General features: G+C 46.8%; 1 protein-coding gene across 39 annotated transcripts in view; it reads left to right on the top strand.

Annotated features, from left to right (window-relative positions):
* RBFOX1 (RNA binding fox-1 homolog 1) overlaps positions 1-13,287 on the top strand; it is a 2,063,692-nt gene that overhangs the window by 1,870,542 nt on the left and 179,863 nt on the right. For 36 of the 39 annotated variants that reach the window (XM_060648405.3, XM_060648402.3, XM_060648403.3 and 33 more), the window contains one exon: positions 8,996-9,238. In XM_060648405.3, coding sequence (XP_060504388.1) covers positions 8,996-9,238 — 243 coding nt within the window. Of the gene's footprint in view, positions 1-1,933; positions 2,179-8,995; positions 9,239-13,287 lie in introns of those variants that run through there. The other 3 variants (XM_060648426.3, XM_060648418.3, XM_060648425.3) reach the window with 3 other exon arrangements.

Raw genomic sequence — 13,287 nt, 5'->3', positions numbered from 1 at the left:
GGACTGTGTGGCAGAATGACCTGGGGCAGCTCTGTGCAATGTCCCTGCCAGGATCCCACCCTCAGATAACTGAAGGCAGTAGGCCTGGGGTAGAGGCCTGCAGTCTAATTTTCTTAATTAGAATACCCCCCACATGATTCTGATGGTCCACGGGCTGGGACCAGTGTCCTAGTGTGTCCGCCTGATTATTTCCCCCTGGAATGCTCATCTCTATTGAGTGGTTTGTTGGCTGCTGTTTTGAGCATTTTCTCCATCTCTCCCAAAGCATACTTCACCAGGGAGTCTGTCTGTCTTGATCTTGTCCCTCTTTCCCAAAAGTTTGGCTCTTCACTTATCTGTGGGCACAGGGAGCTTATGGCTCCTGAGAGTGAGTGCTGAATCCAAGTGATGGGTTGGGGCTGGGGACAGAAGGGGCCCTGGTCCTCTGTGGGTGGCACCTCTTTGATGGGGGCTGACCTGTCTCTGTAAGGAACCTACGTGGGCTGCTTATTTAATTCTGCATCAGAGGTGTCTCAGCAGTGTGATCAGAAATGGAAATGGAAGGATGGCACAAATACTGTGTATCCAGATTTTCTTTCCAACCCTGGGGAGCTGGGAAGTAAAACAAAACAAAAAAAAATCACCCAGGGGCTACCTGAACTAGCAGCACACCAGCAGGAAGGTTGAATTCTTCCAGGCAACCTCTCCTGCCCTAAACCCTCCTCTGTTATACAATTTAATTACACGTTTAATCACTTCAGAAACCCCATCCATTCCCTCCAGTGTAGCGAGATCGCTCCTCTCTTGGCAGGGTGGCTTGGTGATAAGCAGCTGTCCACGGGAAGGGTGGATGGGACTCTTGAAACTCTCCCTCGGCGAGCAAGGAAGTCATGGCCAAATGAAAACTGAGATTGTTTTGACATTTCACTCTGGTTGTTGTAGCTTTAATAATAAAGAGAGAACAAAGTATTTGTGGCTTTAAATAGAGAGGCTGCAGCATTTGGCATTGAAATCACTGGGGATTTTTTTGTACGTGGTTTTGTTTTTGCTCATTTGAAAGAGAAGGAAAAAAAAACGAGCTAAGAGGAGAAAAAGTTCAAGAAAAGAAGAAAGCAAGACCCCTCTACTTGTCCTATGTAGCTCTGATTACCACTGGGATTTGGGAGTCATCTCTGGCTTCCTTTCTTGAAAACCTGCTGCCCCTCTTGAATGCAAGGTCCGTAGGGACACAGGTGGTCTTGAGTCTTGCTTGCCATGTTATTGGATGTGATGAATGAATCTGTTTATATAGCGCACACTTTAAGCCAAGCCCTGAGTGTGTTTGTTTTGTTATGATTTGGTTTTTATTTTGACCCTTGCAATCACACTGTGAAGTCACTCATCATCATCCCAACTAAACAGAAGCCCAAACTGGAGCCCAGAGCATTGCAACTACTTGCCTAAGGTCACACAGCTAGTCTGCAAAGGAGCTGGGCTTCCAAATCTTCCAAAGCATCGTTAGTTACAGTATTTTAAGATCAGTTTACAATTAACCACGCAGCTTTGTTATAAATGCATTCCCTCTGTTCTCAGGGTGTTTCTTTAAATTTTCCTATCCGCATCCCTCTGTCTCTGAGCTCTTTCTTCATCCTGCCTCTGCCTCTTTCCAGCTACCCCCGGTACCCCCACCTCTCTTAAAAATATAAAACAAAATAGGATAGTAAGCAAGCTCCCCGGTGGATTTCATAACTTTGCATATCATATATTTAGTTTAGTAATGAAAAATTCCAGCTCCAGGCAATGCATAGGATACCATTTCTAATGTTTTTTAAACAGCTATTAATGTAGGCGAGCGCTCTGTGTGTGTGTGTGTGTGTGTGTGTGTGTGTGTGTTCTTCCTCCTCTATATAATCATCTGCTCAGTGTGCACCCTGAAACTGAGAACAGGAGCCAGAGGAGGGGCGAGCCGTGATTGATGGGCCAGGCCTCGCTGGCGGAAAGAGTCCCATCTGGGGTTGGTTTTGGGAGCAGTCAGATGTTGAGGGGGAGGTCAGCCAGGCGGCCTCAGCTCCCCTCCTTCAACACCCAGCCATCCACACGTTGCACAGAGCGCACACCCTCGCTCGTAACTGAGGCTTGCTTTGGGCAGATGCTTTGTGGTGTGGGGCTAGAACAGCTGCTAAGTTTATGGAGGAGAAAGGAAGCAGAATGGTACAGCAGGTATTTTTCCTGATTTTATTTTTCACTCGAAATTGTGAATTTGAATGAAGCTGAAGCCTTTCCTCGCGTTAAGTCTCTGTTGCTCTCTGCGATACGTACTCTGCTCCTTGAATCCTGCTCGGAGGTGGGGGGAGGATTTCAGCCAAGAGTGTGTGTGTGTGTGTGTGTGTGTGTGTGTGTGTGTGTGTGTGTCGGCTTTCTGCTTGGTGTGTCAAACTGAGCTGGTCCTAGAACCAGCAGGTTAATGGTGTAATTTTGCATTTTCTTCTTTGTTTCAATGCCCCCGGGGGCATGATACAGCTTAGCTCTTTTCAGTCAGGCACTGGAGGCTTTCTCTGAATGTGCGCAATTCCTTGCCCGAGAACTAGAACAGACCATGCTACAAAACTAAAGTCAAACAGTCAGCAAGACCGACAACTGCAGGCAGGCAGCCCGGAAGGGAGGGTTTCCTCCAGGAGTCCGGGTTGGTGGGGGGTCCCTCCGGGAGTGGCTGCTTTTCTTGGCTGTGCGGATGGATGCAATCACTGTTTTACCAGGGCTGGACAATTCCTGAGCATGTCTTCATTATAAGGACTGTGTTTAGGCCAGAAGGGATTTCTCAGGGCAAGAAATGCACTGGGGACAAATCAATTCCAGAAGCTAAAGGGGAAAAGATGATTTGAGAAGTTGGACTATTAAAGCTGGGGAGGCACACGCATGCACACAGAAAACAATAGTTCATTATTTTAAAGTCCACGTTGGCTCTGAAAGCAGGCACCCTCCCCTCTCATTGAGAGTCAGGCAGTTACCATGAAAAGAACATCCCCACTTTGTGCTCTGCTACGTAAAGACGATTCCTCAGTTGAAATGTGGTTTGCATTAGATTTGGGGCCAAAATATTTTGCAAAGTCTGATGTGTTTCCACCCTTTGTTCTCTTATTGCTTTCTAAAAACTACTTTATTAAACCCCTCAGGGCAATGAATTGGGAGAAGGAGATGTCTAGGGGTAAAAAAAAAAAAAAAAAAAAAAAAAAAAAGAACAAACCAAAACCAAAACCAAAACCAAAAAAAAACAAAAAGAAAAAACCTCGCATTTTCTCTCTGACTCTATCTCCTGAGCCCACCCCGGAAAGGAAATTAAAGATGCGGGATGTTCCAGTGACCAAAGCAGTCCTCCTGTGTTTGAAGACGCCTCTCTGAATGTCTGCATGCGGTAGAGTCCACACACTATACTAATAGTCAGATTACGGTGTTTGTCTTAAAATAGCAGTAATATCCTGGCTATTTCATGCTTCAGTAAAATATTTAAATTGAAATGGCATTTATTTTTGCTTTGGTGACTCAGACTTGGTTGCATTTTAATAATCCTCTTGTGCTCAGTAACTGGAATCCAAGCTACCCATTGGGGTGTCTCGGGTAATGATGGGGTCCCACATCATCCTGCTGTTGTTGAGTCTCTGCTTTAATTGAGGCTTGGTTGACTGAGGACAAGGAAGTTTCCTCTAGGTTCCTAATCAATGTTCTTTATTTGAAGTTTCTGTCCGGTTCTGCAGCAGCAATAGTGGATGTTAAAACAGTCTTGGCTTTAAAAAAAAAAAAAAAAAAATTGTGTATTTGTCAGCAACCTAGGAAAGTCCAGGCACTGAAAATTTGATGTTAGGTTTGCAGATCTCTTGAAGCACTTGCTCGGTGATGTGGGGGTTCTGTGAAAGGCAGAATCACCCTCCTCATCACCTCGGAACACCCACAGGCACCCTGACTCAGTAGATATCAGAATCTCTGTGATCATTCCACTTATTTAGGGAAAGGTGGGGGTTTGGCATCGGAGGTAGAAGAAAGGCGGCTTCTACAAATGAGGGAATGTCTAGCCGGAACGCTCCAAATAATTTTTGTCTGTCACTGTCACCTACGTGAAGTTGGCCTCAGCTTTCAACCAGGATCCTGTTCATGTGCCCAAGATTTGCCTTGACCTGGAGTGCCAAAGGTGCCCTTAACGCAAATGTATTTTTCCAGAAAACACACTTCAGCCAAGCTCAGAATCCAGGAACATCACTAGGGGGGAAACAAAGACATCTCTGAAGCCATTTGAAGGTGAAAAATAATTCCACAGGAAGTACAATGATCTTAATTAAATATTAGCTGTAATTAGCCCAAATTGCAAATGTTGGGAATATTAATTAGGGTCTCTCTGGAATGGCTGTCAGTGTTAATAAGTAACTGTGGGAGGTCCCACTAACATCTGTTTGAGGCCTTCAGGAACAGGAGTACAGTCCAGAGCCCCGTGGACCCAAATGCTTGCTACCCATGGGCTCCTGGGTGGCCACGGACACAACCCTAGGGCTCAGTGCCTTGGGTGTGCCAGAACGCACAAGGTTTGGTAGAGGTTGGCAGCCTGTCCCCAGCTGGCCCTTCTCTTTCTTAGGATGGCCTCAGAGCCTCATGAAGCTCTGAGCTTGGATGGCACAAATTTCCCAGGCCTCTGCTCTAACCCTCCCCAGGGGCTAGTCCAGCTACTGGGACACTGGTATTTTTGTCCCACATCCCCCAGCACCTGCCTTCCTGGAGGGTGAGTCGCAGGTCTTGAGGCCACGGGTGTATGTATGACCGAGAGAGGTATGTTTAAAAATGGGAATGAATGTTGCCACCAGCAGATAGCCTTGGCAGATGAGAGATACCCAGGCTGTAGTTCAGCTCCCAGCTTCCCTAAGAGCTGTTCCTGTGACCTTGCAAAATCCGTCCTAGTTCTGGGCTGCAGGGTCCTCCACAGCAAAGTACCATGGGATGGAAGATATAGCATGTGTGTGCAGAGCAGGGAATCTGGGTCTGGGCACAGTGAACACTTGGGGCTTGGCCTGTCCCGTGCATTGTAGGGGTTCAGCACCATCCTTGGCCTGTACCCTCTAGACATCATCGGCAACCTTTCCCCCCACTGTTGGCAACCAAAAGTGTCTGCACACACTGTCAGCTGTCCCCCAGGGAGCGGTCGCCCTGTGTAGGAAATACTGATGCAGGGGCACCTGGCCGGTCAGTCGGTTGAGCGTCTGACTTCGGCTCAGGTCATGATCTCGCAGTTCGTGAGATCGAGCTCTGCATCAGGCTGAGTGCTGACAGCTCGGAGCCTGGAGCCTGCTTCGGATTCTGTGTCTCCCTCTCTCTCTGCCCCTCCCTGCTCATTCTCTCTCTGTCTCTCTCAAAAATAAAATTCACATTAAAATTAATTAACATAACATAACATAACATAACATAACATAACATAACATAACATAAAGAAATACTGATTTAAAGCCCCCAGCACAGTGCCTGGCGCCTTCCAGGCCTGAGAGGAAAGCAGCATCCATCAGGGTGCCTTCTGAGCACCTGTGAGGAGAGGGATGCCTCTCCCCTGAGCACAGAAGCCTGAGGCCCTCATGGATGTCCCCCTCTGTAGCCCACTGTGCTGAGAGTGAAGCCTGCCATGTGTGTGTGCTTAGGGCGCAGACGTGCAGAGATGGAAACCACGTTTGAAGAAGACTGACTCCTCCATTGGGTGCCATCTTCATAGCTGAGCGTCCCTCCTTGGTTCTAGGGAGAATAGGGAGAATGCACCCCCCTTCACTCTCTCCCAGTTTAACTTCCAGCTTTATTTCCTGCCCAAACTATTTATGCGATGGTGGCTTCTTAATTGACATCCCCATATTTAGTGATACCTTGACCACCTTGATTGGAAAACTTTTCTGCAAAGAGCAAGATGGTTAAATAGTTTAGGTTTTGTGGGTCTCTCACAGCTACTCGACTCTGCCGTTATAGCACAATGAACATGGCTGTGTCTCAGTAAAAGTTTACAAAACGACCAGTGGGCCAGATTTGTCTCATGGGTCATTTGCCAACCCCTTTCCTACTCCCCCCGACCCACCCTATGGCCTGCTGCCAGGCTAAGCTCCACAGAGCCCAAAGTTCATCATTCAAGCATGCATTCACTTAGTAAGTACTTATAAATGCCTACATTGTAGCTAGCATGCTGTGGGACCCTGGAGAGGCACTGTAGAATGTGACACTATCCCCAGCCCTTAGGACTCTCTCCAGTGGCAGCCCTAGGAGTCATGTGAGATGTGGCCACAAGTTCCAGGGGAGCATAGAGGACACACAGCTGAAGTGGGCTCGGTGTCAGGGAAATCTGGCTGGAGGACTTGTTCAGGGACCCAAAAGGGCAGTTGAGACTAGCCAGGAAAGGGAGTAGCAAGGGCTTTCCAGGCACAGGGGCAGTGAATGGGTAGAGTCGATGGTGTTGAGAGTTGGAGCACCCGTCAGCTTCCTGAGGGCAGGCTCCTCTTCTCTTGAAGCAGAGAGAGCCCAGATCCTAAGATTAAGCCTCTGATGGTTTTTGGAAACCTGGCGGTGGGGGTGGGGGGGCGGGCAGGTCACTCTTCCTGAGATTGCTCTGCTGTGGAGAGAGGCCACATGGGCATAGGTGTTGCCATAAAACCGTTTTCTGCTGAAGACACAGGAGGGAAAGCTTTTCTTTATGTGACCATCTCTCTGCCATTGCTGGGCACTTCATGCTCCCCCCTGGGGTCACCCCTGGAGTTTTCTCAAGTCTGACTTTCATTTTAAACATGCGCCAGATCGAAGGTAGGGGGGAGTGAAACAGGCCTTTGGCCAGAAGTAGAATCTGGCACAATGAATTTCCCTTTGGAGGGTTCTCAAGGTCTGATCAGCCAGAGAGAAGCAGCATCGCCTGGAATCTGTGTACAGAGGGATATGTTGCTTGAGCAGCCCTGTAGAATATAGAAGGGTGCAAGTTGGCTTATAAACAGGAGAGGATGTTTTTATTCTTCTTAGTCCAGACTCTTTTGGTTGTAAGTAACATGGAAAAAAAACCTATCTTAAACGAAATGAGACATTTACTGATGCGTGGAAGGAAAGCAAACAGTGGTGTTACTAACCACAGGTAGAGCTGGATCCCAGACTTGATATGATGTCGCCAGGACTCAGTTCACTTGTTTCTCAGTTTCTGGGCTCCGTTGTCTGCTGGGTGTGGCTTCTGCTTTAGGCTGTCCGGTTTCAAGGGGCGACCTGGGGACTGAATTGTTTTCATAGCCCTCTGATTAGCCGGGGCGTCCTGTGTCTGGAGGTAATCTGAGGCAGGTCTCAGCCACATCTGTGCTCTCTGGGCTGAGACTGGAAGTGTCTCTTAAAAGAAAACCAGGTGCTGTTCTTAAAGAGAAGACAAAAGCACACTGAGCAGCAGGGACCCTGAGTGTCCCCTGTGGCTTCCTGAAGATGGTCAGGGTTAACTCTCCATGGGCAGGGATCCAGCCACAGCACAGGCAGACCCTATTCAGCCCCAGACGCTAGGAAAAGATGCTAGAAAGCAAGCAATGGCTGTGCATTTCTGCTTCCAGTGGCCCAGGCATTTGGAGCCATTCAGCTGGGGGAGGAAAGGGCGTGATGGGAATGTTTTCACTTGTAAAATGGTTTAAACTTATCCTAAGCTTCGTTCTCTTCAAAGTGTCATCTTTAACATTCTAATTAAGGTCCCCTCTAAACAAATGCACAAGCTCTGTGCGCTGCTCCGAGAATAAACTTTTTTTTTTCCTCCCCTTCTATGTCATAATGTTTTTGCCGCACTCAAGTTGCTTTAGCTGAAGAGGTTCTCAAATGTTGGTGGCGGGGACTGAGGAGATGTGAGCAATCCTGACATTTTTGCCCTGGTATCATTATAGGAGGGCTGAAGTCACATCTAATTGACCACAGACAATGGAAGAGGCAGCTCTTTGGTGTGCTTAATTGCTAAGCTTCTCTCTCTCTCTCTGACCGTGCAATCCCATCTCTTGAGACCATGAAAAATTTGGCCCCCTGGGTTACAGTTTCTGATGGTGTGTGTGTGTGTGTGTGTGTGTGTGTGTGTAGGGTAGTAGAGTTTTAAGGGTAGGGGTGGGGTGGAGAGAGAGAGATATTTCCTGAAATGGAAGCATTTGAATTCAGGTTTTTTTTTTTTTTAATTCTTTTGACTTGACTGTAATTATCACGCTGCATGTTTTGCCTAGATTGGAAGGGTGAATTGTTATATAATACTCTGTGCTTATAAAAAAAAAAAAAAAGGCAAGGGGTTGGGGGAGGCATTGACTAATGAGGCTGAGTGAAGTCCAGCATTTTGAAAAGATACTTAAAATGGTGAACACAGTATCACAGAGTGCCGTCTTTGTCCAAATTAGGCCTTGACTTTCCATTGGCTGCTTCATATTGGCACTGGGAACATCACACACACACACACACACACACACACACACACACACACACACACACACACACTGTGACCATTAAAAGGACCCCTCCATCCCATTATGTGAGCCAAGTCACATAAAACTTTGATTAAATTCAAACGCTTAGATGAATTGTGTCTCTTCTCAAGAACACACAAGTTCAATTTAATCTCTCTCTTGGCATTTTAAGTATCAAATCAAGTCTCTGCTGTCACTGGAGACAACTACATGCTCACATGTTCCAAAATGGGGATGAAATAAGGAGGATCTGCCAGAAAAATCCAATCGAGCAGGGCACAGACCCTCCCACTCCTTGGCTATGGGGCTGGATGGCTTGGGGAATGTGACTTCCCTGCACCTTTCTGAGCCTTGATTTCTGCATCTGCGCAATGGGGTTAGGTCTATATAAATGACAGGTACTATTTCCTTATAGAGTCTGGTGAAGATTAAGTGGGATGCATCCATCTCAGGCTCTTGGCACAGTGCTGGCACCTGCGAAGTGTCGGGGGAGCGCTCATCCTTGGGCCCCAGGGAGAGGTTCTGCCTGGTTCGCGCTCACGGTGTTTCGCCTTGTCTCCCCCTTTCTGATTTTCCAGGGTAATCAGGAAGCAGCAGCTGCCCCGGACACCATGGCTCAGCCTTACGCTTCGGCCCAGTTTGCTCCCCCCCAGAACGGCATCCCCGCGGAATACACGGCCCCTCATCCCCACCCCGCACCAGAGTACACGGGCCAGACCACCGTACCGGAGCACACGTTAAACCTGTATCCTCCCGCCCAGACGCACTCCGAGCAGAGCGCTGCGGACACGAGCGCGCAGACCGTGTCCGGCACTGCCACAGTAAGTGGGCGCTGGTCCCGGGGAGGGGGGAGGGGGCAGTGGCGGCCGGGCGCACCCCACCCCACGGAGGCTCCTGCAGCGGAGCAACCCCTGAGCCCGCCCCTGTCGCAGCGGCTCGTAGAATTCACCTGTCTGCAGGCCTCCTCTCATGTTGCTTACTGAAATCAATGCATTTTTCCTTAACTTTATTCGTGAGGGGAAACTCTCATCTAATTTCTGTTCCTGTTGTTCTGCCTTTTCTGGAATCATGTCCTCTCAGTAGGATTATACACTGCGTGATTTTTTAAACAGCTTTATGGAGATATAATTTATATACCATAAAATTGACCAGTTTCCGGTGCACAAATCACCGATTCCTAGTATATTTGCAGAGTTGTGCAACCATTTGGCACAGTCTAATTTCGGAATATTTCTGTCCACCGGAAAGAGACCTCATGCGTGTTCACAGCTCCTGCCCATGTCGGCCCCTGTCTTCTTCAGCCTCCTTAGCCTTCTTCATGCCTTTGAGATTCACCTGTGTTCTTTTGTGTTTTCTGGGAGCCCTAGGGTGGGGGAGGCCTGGACTGCAAAGGGAAGCGCCAGAGAATTTTTCTGGACTCATGGAATTTTCTGTATTTTGATGGTGGCTGTTTGTTTACGTGACTTTATGCACCAAAGAGAGTACATTTCATTGCATGTGAATGCATTCTAGGGATTAAAAGCAAGCCAACAAACAAAAAAGATGCATTTTTTCACCACCAGAAGTTAAAAACCACCATTGTTGGCTACTAGTCAAAGATAAGCCTAAAGAAAACTAATTGTTAAAATTAAACACTTGTTCGTTTGTGCATGACCTAAAATCACCCCGCATATACCACAAGATGTATCTGTACATTAGAGGTTCTGAGGAATTCTTTACAAGCACACCAGGCCTGTAGTCCAGAACATTTTATAGACGGAAGGCAGCTGTGCCTCTTTCCCCTGCCCCCAGGGCTCTGAAAAGCCAGAACTTGTGAAGGGATTTCTTGGTTTGAAGCAGGACGGTTTTACGTTTGGAGGTTAGGTTCGGAGATTTTTAAAAATAGTATACACTCTAACATTGTGTGTTGCGTGTCTCCCCTTTTTTAATTGTGGTAAAATACGTCTATGAGGTGAATTTTACCACTTCGACCAGTTTTGTGTGTATAATTCAGTGGGGTTGAGAAACTCACACCTCAGTGCAGCTATCACTGTATCTAGTTCCAGAACATTTTCATCTCCCCAGGAGGAAACGCTCTACCCATTAAGCAGACGATCCACATTCCTGCAAATGTGCTTTCTGCCCGTATGGATTTGCCTATTCTAGGCATTTCATAAAAAATGGGATCACACCACGTATGACCTTTTGTGACTGGCTTCTTTTACTTAATAGAATGTTTTCAGGGTTCATCCACACTGTAGCATGTATCAGCGCTTTATTCCCTTCCGTGACTGAATATAATTCCATTTTATGGATATGCCACTCTTGTTTGTACCTCCATTCACTGATGGGCATTTGGGTTGTTTCCACCTTTGGGGTTTTGTGATTAGTGCTGCTATTGCCTGTCTATAGCTGGCTGTTCAAACTTAGGGATGCATTCATTTAATGGGTTTGCTGGTTTAGCAGGTGTTTGTTACCATTGTGTTGACTACCAGGTTATAGTGATGGTGTTGCCATTTATTTGTTTTGGGTTATTCTGTGACAGTCAACGATGGTAGGGCTTCAGAAGGTTATCTTAGGGCTAAAAAAGGGATAATAATGCCCAATCAGACACTATCTATTAAGCCTCAATTCACGCCAAGTATACTAACCTGCTGTGGAAGATTCATTCGTTCATGAATATTTTTAAGTATCTACTGTGGCCAGGACTCATCCCAGCGATGTGGTTGAATGGAACAGAAATGATCCTTTCCCTCTTATAACTTTGCATGACAGTGTCATTCAAACAGCTTGTATAAACACAAACTGTGATACCTGCTCTTAAGAAAACGACAGGTGCCACGGAGGATAAAGATTATGGGTACTGCCTGCAGATGAGTAGTCTAGGATGATGTCTTTAAGAAGATGTTAAGATGAGAAGACACACTTTCCAGGCAGAAGGAATATCGAGGCCAGTAATGCCAAGGTTGAAAAGATCTTGGCTTATTCAAAGAATTAAAAAGAGGCCAGGGTGAAGAAGGTTTGGGGGTGCGGTGGCAAAGGATGGAATGGGGCAGTCACCAGGGATCATACCCCACAGGCCTGGTAGATTTGATCAGTGGATAGACTTCCACATTAGGGGCAATGGGAACCGTTGAAAAGAGTTTAAGCCAGAAGAGTTATAAAATGAAATTTTAGAAGGGTTAATGACGCATACCTAAAAAGAGATCTTAGTCCATTTGGGATGTTGTGATGCTCAATGTCCTTCTCTCACAAAAAGAACTCTTTAGAGATCAGCACAAAGTTAAACAGGGTGTTGGGTGTCCATAGTGGCCCAGGCACTGCGGCACTGTGAAACAGTGAGCAGGCGCACTCTCCGTTCCATTATGATTGTAATGTGGCAAACTGTAGAACATAGATGTTTAAGGCTTTAGTGTATTTCTGTGATGGGACACTTGTGGGGGGATGTCCCTCCACATCATGGTTGAAGGAATATACATTTCATAATCTTCTGTTTGCTAGTAACAGAAAATCAGCAGGGAATGTATTGACTTTTACAACAAAAAGTCTTAGAGGTGGGCTGACTTTAGACACAGCTTGGTTTGGGGCACATACGTGTTAGGTTCCAACAAGATCCATTTCAGTCTCTTTTTCTTCCTGCTCAACTACATTCTCTAGTTTTCTGAGATGGTCCCTGCAGCTCCTGACATCATACCACATTCCTAGAGAAAGACCCTTGGGAATCACTCTCTTTCCCTGGTTTGCACAGGGTTGTATTCGTTCAGTGTCTGAAGCTGAGAATGGAGCCACGGAGGAGCCCCATAGCCAAATATAGAGACCAAAGACGGGCCTACCAGAGTCAGCGATAAGGTGCTTTGGATCTTCTCACTAGAGGTATTAAACAGAGAATCCGGTCAGAGCCAAGGGTGAGCCATTTGTATGGAGAGGCCAGAGTAGATACATTTGCCAAGTATAGGGAATGAAGAAAAGGGCAGGCAGATCCTGGAAAAACTCATAAGTGGTGAGGTTTGGAAGGCACGGAGCCAAGGGAGACATGAATGGGGTATCCCCTGGGTATCCAGTGTGGAAATTGAACCAGAAGAGTGTTGTCAGGGCAGCCTGGCAGGTGCGAATTCAGAAGACATTACTGAAGTTGCCATCACTGGAGACAGAGAAGAAGCAGTGCCCCTAGAGTGTTGGGGAGAGATGCCAGGGGACCGGGAGTGGAGAAATAAATGGGAATGATTGGGGGTAGAGTGCACTATCCGTCGTAAGCACTTGGAGTAAAGAGAAAGAAAAGACAACAAGTCAGGGGCATAAGAATTCAGGGAAGCAATTTGTACAAGAATCAATTTCGGATCCTATTTTATGCCAAAGAGAAGGCACCTGTGGGGCCAGGTGGTGGGGACAGGGAACAAGAGCTGGGGAATGATGACTCAGGAGAGGTGACCAAGGGTGTACAAATAGAGCAGGTGGTCTAGGAAAGAAGAAGACATACTTTTTGTATAGCTTTATTAATATATAACTGACATACAATAACCTCTCTGTATTTACAGTGTGAAATTTGATGAGTGTTGACGTATGTACAGATGTTGTAACCAACATATCCATCACCCTCAAAGTTTTCTCATACCCCTCTACAATCTTTCCTCCTTGCCCTCTACCTCATTCCCGGGGGAACCCACAGATCTGCTTCTTTCACTCTAGCTTAGTTGTTAATTTCTAGAATTTTATAGCAACAAAATCAAATGTTATGGGTTCTTTTTGCCTGGCTTCTCTCGGGGCCCACCGTCCTTGCTTTTAGATTCATCTGACTTGTCCCATGTATCAGTAGCTCACTGCTTTTCATTGCTGAGTCGCAAACCATTGCGTGGATGTGCCACAATTTATCAATCCACTTACTTGTGGATGG

This window comes from Panthera onca, chromosome E3, assembly GCF_046562875.1.
Source record: "Panthera onca isolate mPanOnc1 chromosome E3, mPanOnc1 haplotype 2, whole genome shotgun sequence".
NCBI lineage: Eukaryota > Metazoa > Chordata > Mammalia > Carnivora > Felidae > Panthera > Panthera onca.
The sequence above is the reverse complement of the archived record's forward strand: the minus strand, read 5'-3'. Positions and strand labels throughout refer to the sequence as shown.